General features: G+C 46.6%; 1 protein-coding gene across 3 annotated transcripts in view; it reads right to left on the bottom strand.

Moving 5' to 3' along the window:
* TBC1D8B (TBC1 domain family member 8B) overlaps window positions 1-16,491 on the bottom strand; it is a 51,207-nt gene that overhangs the window by 8,786 nt on the left and 25,930 nt on the right. For all 3 annotated transcript variants that reach the window (XM_079962659.1, XM_079962660.1, XM_079962661.1), the window contains 8 exons: window positions 14,427-14,712; window positions 12,777-12,906; window positions 10,835-10,933; window positions 9,140-9,208; window positions 6,430-6,670; window positions 3,546-3,611; window positions 2,752-2,835; window positions 362-418 (listed from right to left, as the gene is read on the bottom strand). In XM_079962659.1, the coding sequence (XP_079818785.1) occupies window positions 362-418; window positions 2,752-2,835; window positions 3,546-3,611; window positions 6,430-6,670; window positions 9,140-9,208; window positions 10,835-10,933; window positions 12,777-12,906; window positions 14,427-14,712 (1,032 nt within the window). The remainder of the gene's footprint in view (window positions 1-361; window positions 419-2,751; window positions 2,836-3,545; window positions 3,612-6,429; window positions 6,671-9,139; window positions 9,209-10,834; window positions 10,934-12,776; window positions 12,907-14,426; window positions 14,713-16,491) is intronic.

The following is a 16,491-nucleotide window of genomic DNA, read 5'->3' as shown; positions in this document are numbered from 1 at the left end:
CAGAAAACAACCTTTCTCCCTCCTCTATGTGACATCCTTTTATATATTTGAACATGGCTATCATATCACCCCTTAACCGCCTCTTCTCCAGGCTAAACATGCCCAGCTCCCTTAGCCGTTCCTCATAAGGCATCGTTTCCAGGCCTTTGACCATTTTGGTTGCCCTCCTCTGGACACGTTCCAGTTTGTCAGTGTCCTTCTTGAACTGTGGTGCCCAAAACTGGACACAGTACTCCAGGTGAGGTCTGACCAGAACAGAATACAGTGGCACTATTACTTCCCTTGATCTAGATGCTATACTCCTATTGATGCAGCCCAGAATTGCATTGGCTTTTTTAGCTGCCGCGTCACGTTCACCAACCTTTTTCTGGGCTCCTGTTTAAAGCATCAGCACCTTCACGGTCCTCAGGAGAAGAAACTAGGATAGAAGAGGAGGATGAAAATGGACATAGGAAGCTGTCTCAAACCAGAGAGTTTATGGGTTGGTTTGGACAGAATGCTAAATCATATAAGAAAGAGCTGCAATGAACACTGGGCTCATAACTTTCCCACCCCTCCCTGCAACATGGCCACTTTTGCTTCCATCTTTTAATTACAGTATTTTTTCATAAATATTTTATTTATTGTTATTCATTTTTTTCCTAACCTGATAATAAATCTGTTCTTAATTTTGACAATGGTTTGCTGAGACAAATCATAGTTAAAGAAGCTGGCTTGTTTCAACAACCACTTGGTTAAGAGAGAGGTTTTCAATATTTTTGGGTCCACGGCCCCCTTGACCAATTACATTCTTTCTGTAGCACCCCTCTGGGGCTCAGGAACCCAGTGATGTCACCACATGCCTGCAGAGCTTGCAGCCTCTCACCCACCCTTGTGGAGGGTTCCCTCACCCTCCTCTCCTCTCCCCTCTCCTTGGGAGTCCTCTGGGCAGCTGCTGCTGCCGCCCCTGGTCTCTGAGTTGCCCCCTCTGCCCCAAACAGAGGTGCCTCCTCACACTGCCCCACAGGAGCCTGGGAAGCACCCCCTGGCCAGCCCGAGACATGATTCACCTGGGGAGCTTGTAGCCAGAGCTGCTGCAACAAACGGTTGTGCAAGCCTTTCAGAGGCAGAGATGCGAAAGGCCATCGGAGGAAGGGAGGGAAGCAAAGAGGAACAGAGGCCAGTGTTGCCCATGGCACCCCTGACCATCCCTCAAGGCACCCCAGGGTGCTAAAGCACACGCTGAAAACCACTGGCTTAAGATGAGCTACAGTTTAGAGTTCAGATGTTACACTTAACTTAAATTGAAGTGGAAGCTTCCAAGCTCCTTCTCAAGCCATGGTTTAGTGTCATGTGTGAATAAGTTCTATTCATCCACCTAGCTCAGCACTGCCTGTGTTGACAGGGTTCTTCAAAGCCTCAGCCAGAGAGCTACTTAAATCTTTTTTAACAAGAGATGCCAGTTTTTGTACCAGGGAGCCACTGCATGGAAAGCATACGGTCTGGTCTGCCCAATGAACTTTGGCTGTAATGTCTGAATTTTTTACTACCTGAAATTTTTACAGAAAAGAGAAGCACTGGAAAACTACAGGGTCCCCCCGCCCCCTGCCGCCAGCTGTGATGCATCAAATGCCTTTAAGTTCTGAAAGGCAGCTAAAGAAAAGGGGTCTCAGTTGCAGTTCACCCTATTTTTCTGGTGTCTGTTTCACAGCCTCAGCTGTCTACTGATTAGAAAGATATGAGATGCACACTTTAAAAATTCTTATTTCCTCCCTCAATGGGACAGGCAAATGGTTGCAAATAGTTTAGCTATTACCAAATACAATTTGCTGCATTTTTTTAAAAAAGGTAAAGTTTATTAGTGGTTCTGAGCCACTTTGCAAAAATGGAGCACCCTTGCCACTTTAAATTACCCCTTTCTCCCAATTCTGCTTAAAAGAACAGAGGGAGCGAGGAGAGAGAGAACAGGATATAACAAGTCCTGATAAAACAGAATAAACGGTATTGAAGCAGGATCGTATAAACCCACCCTGATACTGTCATGAACACAAATCATAATGAATGCATGATTTTAAAAAAGGACAACTGGAGGGTCCCAAAGTCTAAACACTATGTGAGCTTTGCACAAGTAAGGTAAAGGTAAAGGGACCCCCTGACCATTAGGTCCAGTTGTGGCAGACTCTGGGGTTGCTGCGCTCACCTCGCTTTACTGGCTGAGGGATCCAGCGTACAGCTTCTGGGTCATGTGCACAGCATGACTAAGCCGCTTCTGGCGAACCAGAGCAGCGCACGGAAATGCCGTTTACCTTCCTGCTGGAGTGGTACCTATTTATCTACTTGCACTTTGACATGCTTTCGAACTGCTAGGTTGGCAGGAGCAGGGACCGAACAACGGGAGCTCACCCCGTCGTGGGGATTCGAACCGCCGACCTTCTGATCGGCAAGCCCTAGGCTCTGTGGTTTAACCCACAGCGCCACCCGCGTCCCGCACAAGTAGATCATGACAAATGCTCATGAGGCAGTCTGGTGCAGCTCTAACAGTCTCACTTCAGTCAATTCTGGTTTCAGTATTTTTAAATGGCAGGGTGCAGTGTGGAGGGCAGCTTCTATATGAAACTACAGACCTGAAAATCCTGCTTCTTTTCCGTCTCAGAAGTTGGAACCTAAAATTCATTTCTTGGCACTTCATGTTGGAGTTCTGCTCCAGCGGAATGGGTGGGGGGAGGATTAATCTCCGCCTGGTTCTATAAACAGAGCATGCTTGAGGCTTACCATTTAATTGGCTAAAGTGGATCAACTCTTCTTTAGATAGCTGAGTCCCTTTGGAAGGGCTTAGGGATTCCACTTCAGTGAAAGCTGCAAAAAAGGAAACAGAATTTTGAGGATAGCAGAGAACCACTGTCGCTAGAACTTTGCATTTGCAAAGGACGTTCCACACACAAAAAAACTTTTGTTTAGTTTATCCTTGCAGCCCATTATTCCCATTATACAGATGGAGAACTGAGTCTGAAAAAGATCATTCCTGCCTCAGGCCACCCTGCCATACAGTAAGCAGCAAAATTGTTATCCTGTTCTTCCTTGAAAGAGCTCGGGGATATATCTCCCCGCTCTGCCACCCTCATTTTCACAACAGCCCTGAGAGGTAATTTCTTAATGAAAGCAACCTACTTTTCTACACAAAATAGTCAAAGCAGCTAATAAGGTATAAGCATAAAACAATAAAATAACTGACATATTAAAACAACATGATAGCCAGCGGTGATAGGCTAGGACCTGGGGCAGGGGGGGGGGGAGGGGACGGGACCAAGTTTCAAATCCAGATTCAGCCATGAAGTTCACAAGCTGATCTTGGGCCTGTTAGTGTCTCTCAGCTTACCTTGCAAGGTTGCTAAGCAGATAAAATGAGAGAGAAGGGGAACTACGTATGCCACTCTGGAGCTCCTTGGAGGAAAGCAATGAAGCTAATAAAATTGCATTTAATAAACACAGAAAATGCAAGCGAGATCTTTCACAATCCCAGGCAGGCAATGGAACAACTAATACATGATCTCCCAAAAGTGACTCACCCGGAGGTATGTGCAATTTGAAAAGCAGCTTCAGCTTTTGGGTAAAGCTCCCATGATACATGACATCTAACAAACAGAGAAGGATGGTGGGGGCGGGGAGAGAGAAAGGTTATTCATATTTAGAAGTCTCAGGTGTACAGGGGAGCGTCATCCCCAACTCTTGATGCCTGGGTGTAATGAAACTGATGGTAAGCATCTGCTTTGCATGTAGAAGGTTCAATCCCCGCATCTCCAGGTAGCCCTGGGAACTGGCCACTGCCTAAGACCCCGAAGAGCTGCTGCCAGTCAGTGTGGACAGTACTGAGGTACATGGGCCAATGAGTCTGGCTCAGGATAAGGCAGTTTCCCAGGTTCTTACGTGGACAATAATGGGCATTATGGACAAATAGTATAACCTGCTAAGATTATTAGCATATATAGAAACAGCTCTCTAAAAACGAACAGTGTGTCACAATATTTGGTTCCAAATCGGGAAAAAAGGTAAGAGAAAATTAAAGTAAAGGTAAAGGGACCCCTGACCATTAGGTCCAGTTGTGACCGACTCTGGGGTTGCGGCGCTCATCTCGCTTTATTGGCCGAGGAAGCCAGCGTACAGCTTCTGGGTCATGTGGCCTGCATGACTAAGCAGCTTCTGACGAACCAGAGCAGCGCACGGAAATGCTGTTTACCTTCCCGCCAGAGCGGTACCTATTTATCTACTTGCACGTTGACGTGCTTTCGAACTGCTAGGTTGGCAGGAGCAGGGACCGAGCAACGGAACTCACCCCGTCATGGGGATTCAAACCGCCAACCTTCCAATTGGCAAGCCCAAGGCTCTGTGGTTTAACCCACACGGATGAACAAAAACTGTCCTTAGTAGCACCAATAAAGCTGAAAGATATAACTAAAGCAATAAACAAATTCCTTCCAGTAGCACCTTAAAGACCAACTAAGTTAGTTCTTGGTATGAGCTTTCGTGTGCATGCACACTTCTTCAGACACGAAAGCTCATACCAAGAACTAACTTAGTTGGTCTTTAAGGTGCTACTGGAAGGAATTTTTTTTGTTTTGACTATGGCAGACCAACACGGCTACCTATCTGTAACTAAAGCAATAAAGAAATTTAAGCCACGTAAAGTGCCAGGTCTACATCCCAATCCCAAATAAAGTGATCAGTCTACATCCCAATCCCAAAGAAGGGCAGTGCCAAAGAATGCTCCAACTATCGCACAATTGCACTAATTTCTCACGCTAGCAAGGTTATGCTTAAAATTCTACAAGGAAGGCTCAAGCAGTATGTGGACCGAGAACTCCCAGAAGTGCAAGCTGGATTTAGAAGAGGCAGAGGAACCAGAGACCAAATTGCAAACATGCGCTGGATTATGGAGAAAGCTAGAGAGTTCCAGAAAGACATTTACTTCTGCTTCATTGACTATGCAAAAGCCTTTGACTGTGTCGACCATGGCAAACTATGGCAAGTTCTTAAAGAAATGGGAGTGCCTGATCACCTCATCTGTCTCCTGAGAAATCTCTATGTGGGACAAGAAGCTACAGTTAGAACTGGATATGGAACAACTGACTGGTTCAAAATTGGGAAAGGAGTACGACAAGGCTGCATTTTGTCTCCCTGCTTATTTAACTTATATGCAGAATTCATCATGCGAAAGGCTGGGCTGGATGAATCCCTAGCCGGAATTAAGATTGCCGGAAGAAACATCAACAACCTCAGATATGCAGATGACACAACCTTGATGGCAGAAAGTGAGGAGGAATTAAAGAACCTTTTATTGAGGGTGAAAGAGGAGAGTGCAAAATATGGTCTGAAGCTCAACATCAAAAAAACGAAGATCATGGCTACTGGTCCCATCACCTCCTGGCAAATAGAAGGGGAAGAAATGGAGGCAGTGAGAGATTTTACTTTCTTGGGCTCCATGATCACTGCAGATGGTGACAGCAGCCACGAAATTAAAAGACGCCTGCTTCTTGGGAGAAGGGCAATGACAGGCCTAGACAGCATCTTGAGAAGTAGAGACATCACCTTGCCAACAAAGGTCCGTATAGTTAAAGCTATGGTTTTCCCAGTAGTGATGTATGGAAGTGAGAGCTGGACCATAAAGAAGGCTGATCGCCGAAGAATTGATGCTTTTGAATTATGGTGCTGGAGGAGACTCTTGAGAGTCCCATGGACTGCAAGAAGATCAAACCTCTCCATTCTGAAGGAAATCAGCCCTGGGTGCTCACTGGAAGGACAGATTGTGAAGCTGAGGCTCCAATACTTTGGCCACCTCATGAGAAGAGAAGACTCCCTGGAGAAGACCCTGATGTTGGGAAAGATGGAGGGCACAAGGAGAAGGGGGCGACAGAGGATGAGATGGTTGGATAGTGTTTTCGAGGTTACCAGCATGAGTCTGACCAAGCTGCGGGGGGCAGTGGAGGACAGGAGTGCCTGGCGTTCTCTGGTCCATGGGGTCACGAAGAGTCGGACACGACTAAACGACTAAACAACAACAAAAGTGCCAGGCATGGATGGTATACCTAGATATTTCTATAAAAAATTATCTGAGACGTTATTGTCCCATATGCAAAGATTGTTTGACAGCATATTGGCTGGCAATATAGTGCCTAAGTCATGGAAAGAGTCTACAACTGTTATGATATTAAAACCAGATAAAAATCCAGAGTCATACAGGCCTATCTCATTAAAATGCAAAAAAAATTTTTTAAAAAAAATCACTGGCATTTTAGTGGATAGAACGGCAAAAATACTACCAAACATAACCTGTTGAGGCTGCTTCCACTGCCAATCTTGCCACCCCAAATGGACAGCGAGTCCATTGGCAAATATAACCAACCCAGCCCAAGACTGAGGAGTACATGACCCTATGGCATGCATTCAGCAGTGTACCCAGAGCAGAGGCAAATTCTTTGAAGTTTATAAGCCCATCTAGGTTCTCATCCAGCAACCGGAATGTCCACAGAGCAAGGGAGTCCCTGTTTGCACAATGAGCCCAAGGGCTCAGGAGATGATAGAGGACACGGAACTGCTGGCAGTCGATGCGATACTGGTCCAGGTAGGGGAGGCTGGGATCATGGTGCTTCACGGCTGGGCTGTCCATGCTCCAGTAGCAGGAGAGAAAATGCTCCTTCTGCAAAATATGCACAAAAGCCCATGTGTTAAATAAAAGCAATACCTGCGGGGGAGAAAGAACAAGGATAAGAACACATTGCTTACGTGTTGTCGCTCAGAGGTAACAGCGACAGGTAATTTCCCATACCTACAACTTTTTGTTGATGTCTTTGCTGCATACAAAAACATGTAGCCATCCCCCCCCCCCCCCCGCAAAGCAGAGAGATGGAAAGAAGACACAGTCCCTACCAGAGAAGAATGGCAGATTGTACTGATTCTCGGTAGTGGCACCCGCCCTGTGGAACGCCCTCCCACCAGATGTCAAAGAGAAAAATAACTACCAGATTTTTAGAAGACATCTGAAGGCAGCCCTCTTTAGGGAAGCTTTTAATGTTTAATAGACTATTGTATTTTAATATTCTGTTGGAAGCCACCCAGAGTGGCTGGGGAAACCCAGCCAGATGGGTGGGGTATAAATAAATTACAATTATTATTATTATTATTATTATTATTATTATTATTATTATGATGCAGAAATGGCAAAAAACGACCAGAAGAATTAGGAATCAGGAAGACCAAAATTTTAATAAGGAATGGGGGAAATATGTAATTTATATTGAAAATTGTTGTAAGCAATTAAAATTATGAGTAGGACTTGAACGTTGGACAATGGTTGCAATGGAGATTTAATAGAACTGGATCAACAGAGAAGATGCAGGAGGGGGAAAAAGTTAACATAAGGACCCACAAAGGGGAAGAAGGAAGTTCATGGGAATTTATGGAATTCATTTTTATTTATTTTTTTGGTTGCTTGACGATTGTTTGTAAATTTGAAACTTAAATATTATTTTTTTAAAAGCAGAGAGAAAGAAAGAAAAGGAACACAGGAATGACTTTTTAAATTTATTTTTACAACTGAAAACCAGCATACAAAATTACAGTCATACTTCACTGAATATCTGGTGGTATTTATTAACCATAATGAAGAATGAGAAGCTTGGGGGATATGGGGGTATCCAGCCCTGTTAATATAGTCAAAGGAGAAAAACAAATATGCCCTGAAATTGTCAGACTGAGTCTCTCTCCAGCATCCGTCTGTGTTCAGGTCAAGCGCCCCGGCAAACTGATGTTCCAGACATTTGTGAACCATGTTTAACATAGGAAAGCATCAGAGATAACTGAAAATGTCTGATGGTCAGTAGAAACGCTAGCTGTGCATTCAATTAGTAGCGTTCCGCCTGAAATCACAGGTCGTAGTTTGTGAGGAGTGTGTTTTTAAATGATATTGCACACACACACACACACACACACATACAAAATATCATTTTAAAGATGCACTCCCCACAAACTCTGACCTGTGATTTCCAGTGGCATGCTACCAGCTGAATGCCTAGTGCCTAAACTGTGTGGGGGGGGAAGAGAGAAAGTACATCGCCTAGAAATTATAAAAATATGAAGTGACTTGATAAATGCTTTAAAATAAGTAGCACTGCCTATTGCTCAGGGACTGCAGAAGCAAAAAGGGGAGGAAGAACAAAAAGTTGCTGGTTGCTATTCAAGCAAACTGGAAATAAATGTGAATTTACAGCTCCTCACTTTGTTCCAGCCTTGAAGCACTAATTCCACTTCTCTGCTTCTTCTTGTGTCCCTTGTCTTTTCAGTTTCCAAGCCCTTGGCAGTATCATCTACTCGCAGTATCTACTTGGCGAGTATCATCTACTCGCAGTATCTTTACACAGTGGTACCTTGGTTCTCGAATTTAATCCGTTCCGGGAGTCTGTTCGACGGTTTGAAAACCAAGGCGCAGCTTCTGATTGGCTGCAGGAACTTCCTGCACTCGACTGGAAGCCGTGTCAGACGTCCGGCTTCTGAAAAATGTTCGCAAACCAGAACACTCACTTCCAGGTTTGCAGCGTTTGGGAGCCGATTTGTTTGGGAGCCAATCCGTTCAACTACCAAAGTACCACTGTATTGATATCAGCCCCTTTGGAAAACTATGGTTTGCGGTTTGTATCCAACGGAGCACTATGTCACCAACCGGTTGATACAAGGATTTACACTTGCACAACTGGACTTCTGTTGCCTCTCCTCCCTTCTGCACACACCCCAAACTTGTTCTAGGGTTTCCCAAACTGCCCAGAGTTTGGGGGAGAACATGGAGTGCATGAGGGACGAGAAAAGTGTTTGTGGGGGGCGGGGGGAGTCCCTCTGTACAAGCATAAATCCTTTCACTGACAGATTGGTTACTTAGCACTGTATTGGATATAAACTAATAACTGCTTCAGGGGAAATACAGTACAAATAAATAAATGATTTATTATTATTATTATTATTATTAGTTTAAAAAGAAGATCAAGAAGAGCTAGCCAGTTTCTAGGAGTTAATCAATTCTCCTCTGTTCTGTCGGAGGTGTGTCACAGTGGGATACTCAAGGGGGAAACAAAGAAATTTTGGGAAACAAGCGCATTAGGCGAAAACAGCTTCTCACCTTGAATAATTCATACAGCTCTTCCAGGTTGCTAGGACTTATTTTCACATCCTGGGAGATAACACGCAGCTACAGAGGACAGAATGAGAGCAACCAAGTTAGGAGGATGTAAATCTCATTTCCCCCTCAGTTCTTTGAGCTTTGACATTAGCTGATTTTCAGCTCGTAAAAGAAGAGGCTGATTTCATCAGGCACAGAAGCAAAAAGCTGAGAACCTTTTGTGCAATTGGGTCGAAACACTTTTAGCTTAACTCTTCCATGTCCCCTTCAACCACTGAATGCAACCGCCTCAAATTTCTGAGCAAAGCCATTTTAGGGTGAAGACAAGGTGCATCTGTGTTCATTAGGAACCCCAAGTTCCCATGCCTCTCTGTCTGGCGCTGTATATCACTACACCTGTCTTCAGGCGATGCCCCTTGCAGACCCTGCTTCACACTCTGTAGAAAAGGAAAATTCTCCTTTGTGGCCTGTAGCCCTTGGGAATGTGCCCCTCAACATGAAAAAGGTTCCCTAACCCTTAAGAACAGAAACAAACCAATAACCTTCCACCACACACAGTTTAAAAGGCAATAGCTTAAGCAGCCAGAGGCCTGGGAGAAGAGGAACGTTTTTGCCAGGTGCCTAAAGGTGTATAATGAAGGCGCCAAGTGAACCTCCCTGGGGAGAGCATTCCACAGACGGGGAGCCACTGCAGAGAAGGCCCTGTTCTCGTGTTGCCACCTTGTGGACCTCATGTGGAAGAGGCACACAAAGAAGGGCCTCAGATCTCAGAGTCTTAGGGTCTGGTTCGGTTCATATGGAGAGAGGCGGTCCTTGAGGTGTTGCAGTCCTGAGTCATTTAAAGCAGTGTCAAGCCACTTTAAATAGCCACCCCCAAAAGAATAGGCTCCCCCAAAGAATCCTAGGGTGTTAAAGGTGCTGAGAGTTGTTAGGAGACCTCTGTTCCTCTCACAGAGCTGCAATTCCCAGAGTGGTTTCACAGTCAACCCCTCTTCCTAGGGAACCGTGGCTCTGTGAGGGAAACACGGAGGTGTCCTAACAATTCTCTGCACCTTAACAAGCTACAGTTCCCAGCCTTCTTTGGAGGAGGCCATGGCTGTTTAAACTGGTATGATACTGCTTTAAATGTATAGTGTGGATGAGATTTAAGTCTAAGAATGTGCAGCTAAAATAACCACATAGTTGCCTTCTGCTTCCCTTCTTGGATTTCCGACTGTAAGCCCCTTGAGGCAGAGATCTAGCCACTTGTACAGTGGTGCCTCGCAAGACGAAATTAATCCGTTCCGCGAGTCTTTTCGTCTTGCGGTTTTTCCATCTTGCGAAGCACGGCTATTAGCGGCTTAGCGGCTATTAACGGCTTAGCGGCTTTAAGAAAAAGGAAACAAACTCGCAAGAACTCGCAAGACGTTTCATCTTGCGAAGCAAGCCCATAGGGAAATTCGTCTTGCAGAACGACTCAAAAAACGGAAAACTCTTTCGTCTTGCGCATTTTTCGTCTTGCGAGGCATTCGTCTTGCGAGGTACCACTGTACTCTTAAAATAAAAAAAGCAAATTATTATAGCAATAATGCACAGCCAGCAAATAAGATGACGACAACTATGACGAACACATTGTGAAGTTACCATACAATGAACAGGGTGGATAATGTTCTTGTTCCACACAGCTCAAGGTATCTGAGCATGTAGTTCACTCACCACATTTTGCTTCGTAGTGACCTCCAGGGTCTGAATGACATACAACCTGTTACGGCGCCGCATGCTTTCTACTTCCTCAAACCGGATGTCACCATATTTCTAGGAGAAGAGCAGGAATCCATCAGGCCGCTTCCAGGGGCAGAGCTAACTGGATTGGGATGCTGTAAAATTCTAGCTACCTGAACAGCAGGATGCAAGACCCGCAATAGGACTGGTAAGCCTCTCCTACCAGGGAAGCATTGGAAGTGCAGTAGCAGGGAGCATTCCATTTGGAACTAAGGGTTAATTCTGTTATCTGTAAGAAGGCTAACCAAGGGGGGCGTGCAGGTGTTGCTTAGCAACCAGACAAAGTGCCTTGAAGTTTACTGAGGTAGGTACCCTGAATGGCTGTGCAGTTCTGCAGGAGCTTTTCCTCTGTATGCTTGGTTAAATGTCTCCCAGCTTTGTACACTGCCTAATGTCAGAAAGACAAAACCACTCTGTTCCTTTCCCCTCAAATGATGTACAGGTTTTGTTCAGTTTTCCTCAGTAAAATGCTCTCAGAATTTCTTTTCTCTCTGGATTATGTCTGCGTTATTTACGCAACTGTACTATCAGGAAGCAGTTTCTAAGATGGGAGGGAACCCCCAGCTCTCATAAAGCCTGGTTTACTTTTGGGGCTAGAGTGTCCAACTAGGACTTGAGAGGTAAAGGTAAAGGTAAAGGGACCCCTGACCATTAGGTCCAGTCGTGACCAACTCTGGGGTTGTGGCGCTCATCTCACTTTATTGGTCGAGGGAGCCGGCGTACAGCTTCCGGGTCATGTGGCCAGCATGACTAAGCCGCTTCTGGCGAACCAGAGCAGCGCACGGAAACACCATTTACCTTCCCGCCGGAGTGGTACCTATTTATCTACTTGCACTTTGACGTGCTTTCGAACTGCTAGGTTGGCAGGAGCTGGGACTGAGCAACGGGAGCTCACCCCATCACGGGGATTCGAACTGCCAACCTTCTGATCGGCAAGTTCTAGGCTCTGTGGTTTAACCTACAGAGCCACCCGCATCCCTAGGACTTGAGAGACCAGGGTTCAAATCCCTACTCAGCTATGAAACTCACTGGATCAGTCACCACCTCTCAGCCTATCCTACCTCACAGGGTTGTTTTTTAATTGATTTATCATAAAACATATGTACAAACTGACACATAGCCATACAAACAATAACAGAGCCATATACATAGCATATTCAGCATAAAAAGCAAATTATTGAGATGCAGTTGCCAAGTTTTAAAGATGTGTCTATATAGCCCAACCACAATGAGGAGTCATGGGATGAGTACTTATTTGACTCTCCCTATTTATATAATCCAAAAATAGAGACTCTTTTGGCTTCACCCCAGATTACCCATCTACATCTGAACCAGCGGTTCTCAACCTGTGGGTCCCCAGATGTTGTTGGACTACAACTTCCATCATCCCTGAGCTCTGGCCTTGCTAGCTAGGGGTTATGGGAGTTGTAGTCCAACAACATCTGGGGACCCACAGGTTGAGAAAGGCTGATCTGAACAGATGTTCCATACATTGCTCCATCACAGGTTTCTTGTGGGGATTAAATAAGGGGCTGGACCATGCGTTCCACCCTGAAATTCTTGGGGGGAAAGTTGGGATATAAATGCAGTAAAATAAAATAAGTCCTGAGGTTCTGCCCCAGGAGATAGAAGGGTATTTCACTGGAGGTATTTAAGCAGAATCTGGAAGGCTATCCCATTAGGAATGCATTCTAGAGCCTGCGCTGAGCAGTGGAGCTAGATTACTTCTAAGGCCCCTTTCGTTCTATTATTAGATACCTTGAAGGAAAAAAACAATTTTACCCACAAGAGGTGGCTTGTTGAACAGAGAGGGGCAATGCAGGAAAGAGGGGGAAAAGCAGCACCCACCCCTCTGAAGCCAATTGGCTTTACGAACCTCATTTGACTCTAGAATCAAGTCCGTGATGTCCACTTTGGGGTGAGAGCTCTTGGCTTCATTCGCACCCGAGGCCTGCTGCACTGCTGGAGGCAGAGGACTGTCCTTGTTGGTAACACTGTCAAAAAACCTTCATTTGAAATAAAAGGGAGTGGGGGACACATGTACAAAACATAGTGAATTAAAAGTGAGTAGAAATGAGTGTTTTTTTTAAAAAAAAAACCACAAAGAAAAACCTTGTTGTGCATGAAAAATAATAATACTTGTAATAGTTCTAGGGGTTGCTCGTGCGTAAATCGGCACCACGCTTGGCTGAGTTACCTGGGTGAACCCTTTCTGTCCGGACAGCCACTCACCTGTGGCTGTCTCAATCGCTGGCAGAATCCGTCAGTGGGCGTTTCTTGAACTTATTCCAGCAAAGAAGCTCTTTGACGCCTAGTCTCCGCCTACTCTCCCTGCGCGGAAGCCTTCTGTGCAGGGAGGGTGTGGGCAGCGGAGGACCCTTACTCTCCCCGCTGGTCTCCGGCGAGGAGTCATGGAGCCACCTCACCGATTCCCCCATCTGCCCCCCTTCTCCACTAGTGTTGCACTGATTTCCTTCCCCAGAAGATGGGCTGCTTCTCTCCCTCCCGGGACGCTCTCCGGAATCCCTCTGGAGCCCTCCCTCTCCCTCTGGCTCCAATGGCAGTTCCCTGACAATACTATAAATGTGCCAACCTGCTATTTTATTTATTAGTGTTGAGTAGTGCAGCTGTGGCTATTTTATGTTTTTTGTTGAGGAGGGGTCATCAGCACAGCGCCTGGGGGTGGGCAAGCCAATACTGCCTATAGCGCCCGTGAAATTCCTCAGTAAGCACCTCCTCAAAAATGGATAGGGCCTGAAATACCGTGTGCTCTTCCATCCCACAGTTCCTGTTTGTGCACTTTTCACTGGATGCCAGGAGGGAAAACTCACCCACACTTTTGTTCAGAACAGAGGAGTAAAGAGTTTTTGCCCATGAGCGAGTGATTTTGTGTCTTCATTCTGCATTTTTATGTTGTGAACCACCCTGTGATCTTTGGATGAAGGGTGGTACACAAATTTTAACAAGCAGTTGGCTCCTTACCTCTCTCGCCCTGACCTAGCCAGTGTGAACCACGTGACGGTCAACTCCAGACTGGCTTATTGTAACTCACTCTACGTGGGGCTGCCCTTGAGACTGACCCAGAAACTCCAGTGGGTGCAGAATGCTGCGGCGAGACTCCTTACAGTAGAAGACCCTCTGAACTGGACCTCAGTGTCCAGGCTGAATTTATTTACGATTACATTCATAGTCCACCTTCCTTCCAAAGAGTTCAGGGTTGCATAGAGGTTCCCTGCTCACCATTTTATCTTTGTGAGGTTAAGTTAGGCTGAGAGATGGTGACTGGCCCAAGGGCATCTAGTGAGCTTTTGTGGCTGAGTGAGGATTCAAACCCTTGACTTCCAGGTCCTAGTCCAACATTCTTACCCCCAAAACAACAATTGCTATTATTATTATTATTAGTAGTAGTAGTAGTAGTAGTAGCAACAACAAGTTGAACCAAACAGCACTTATTTCTGAGTCAATATGAACAGAACTGCACTGTCAGGTCAAGCATCTTAGGTTTTTTTAAAAAAGGCTCTATTACCTGTTGAGGACAGTCACAGCTTCTGCATCATCCTTACAAGTCAGAAGCCTGTCCATGTTGTAATCTAGCACAGCCAGGCCCAGCTGCAGAACAGCCTTGATCCCGTCGTAGAAGAAGCAGTCAACCACATTGACCGCGCTCTCGATGGGCAGCACGCTGATGAACAGAGTGAGGAACCAGGACAGGGAGACGGAGGAGAAGAACGTCATGTCTGTCATGTGCTCCGTCAGCTGCGGCAAATAGTTCCTGATCAGCTCCTCAAACACCGCTTGGTCTACCAAGGCACCTGCAAGACATGATAAAAAGGTAAAGGGACCTCTGACCATTAGGTCCAGTCGTGGCCAATTCTGGGGTTGCAGCACTCATCTCGCTTTATTGGCCGAGGGAGCCGGCGTACAGCTTCCGGGTCATGTGGCCAGCATGACTAAGCCGCTTCTGGCGAACCAGAACAGTGCACGGAAACACCGTTTATCTTCCCACCAGAGCGGTACCTATTTATCTACTTGCACTTTGATGGGCTTTCGAAGTGCTAGGTTAGCAGGAGCAGGGACCGAACAACAGGAGCTCACTCCGTCGCAGGGATTCAAACCGCCGACCTACTGATCGGCAAGCCCTAGGCCCTGTGGTTTAACCCACAGTGCCACCCGCGTTCCTGCAAGATATGATAGCCACCTTCAAATATCTGAAGGGCTTCCACACAGAAGAGGGAACATGCTTGAGTTCTCCTGCTCTGGAAGAGAACCAATGGACAGAGGCGGATTTAGGGCAGCGTAACCGGTTAACCCGCTGTATGGGCAATCTATCCAGAAGATAAATTGTATTTCGAGGAGTTAGTAATCTGACATGGTTACCTTTCCTGCCTCTGTTCCTTCCCTCTCCCTGTCTCTTGTTAATTTGTTTGATAACATGAAGAACAGCCTTTAATATCCTAATCAGCTGGGAGGAAGTAATAGTGCTAGGACTTCTTTGATGCTGGACATTGTTTTGAGAAAGTGAGGCATTGGGAGGGGGTGGCTAATGAATGATCAGCATGTAGCCAGTCAGGCAAGCCACACAGGCTAGGTAAAGGTAAAGGTACCCCTGAACGTTAGGTAGGTCCAGTCGTGGACGACTCTGGGGTTGTGCGCTCATCTCGCTCTATAGGCCGAGGGAGCCGGTGTACAGCTTCCAGGTCATGTGGCCAGCATGACTAAGCCACTTCTGGCGAACCAGAGCAGCGCATGGAAATGCCGTTTACCTTCCCGCCAGAGCGGTACCTATTTATCTACTTGCACTTTGACATGCTTTTGAACTGCTAGGTTGGCAGGAACGGGGACCGAGCAACCCCGTCCCGGGGGTTCAAACCACCGACCTTCTGATCAGCAAGCCCTAAGCTCTGTGGTTTAGCTAGCTAGCTATAAATCGGATGGTTGTGGGCAGAGTTTTGGAGAAGCTTGTGCAGGGACTGATGGCCATGGGGTTGTGCAAACTGAGGCTACCTGGGGGAGTCATTTTGCCGCTTCTTGAGGGCTTCCAAGTGGCAGATTGAAGTGCTTGCCTGGTATGTATACTGTATTTTTTGCTCCATAGGGCGCACCGGACCATAGGGCGCACCTAGTTTTTATGGGGGGAAATAATGGGGGGGGGATATTCCCCCCCCCCCAGTTCCAAAGAGCAAAGAAGCCAAGACAGCGAGCGGGATCCATCCCGCTGGCTGTCTTGGCTTCCTCTTTAGCCGCGCGCAACCTCTCCAGCCGAGAGAGGCTGCGCACGGCTTTGGCAGAAGCCAAGACAGCGAGTGGGATGGATCCCGCTCACTGTCTTGGCTTTGTTTTTAGCTGCGGGGCTGGGGCGGGGGAAGACCCCAGCCCCCAGAACAGGTCCAGGAGCGGCGGCAAGATTGCGTGCAGCCTTGCCGCCGCTCCCAGTGCTTGCAGGGCTGCTAAGGCTTGCAGATATCCAGGCTTCAGTGAAAGCAACGCGAAGCCTCCGGAATGCGGAGGGAGCGCTCCCTCTGCGCTTCGGAGGCTTCCCCTTGCTTTTGCTGAAGCCAAGGAGGCTGCATTCGCTCCATAGGATGCACACA

The sequence above is a fragment of the Podarcis cretensis genome (assembly GCF_951804945.1).
Source record: "Podarcis cretensis genome assembly, chromosome: Z".
Classification (NCBI taxonomy): domain Eukaryota; kingdom Metazoa; phylum Chordata; class Lepidosauria; order Squamata; family Lacertidae; genus Podarcis; species Podarcis cretensis.
Note: the sequence above shows the minus strand (reverse complement) of the source record. Positions and strands in the feature narration are given on the sequence as shown.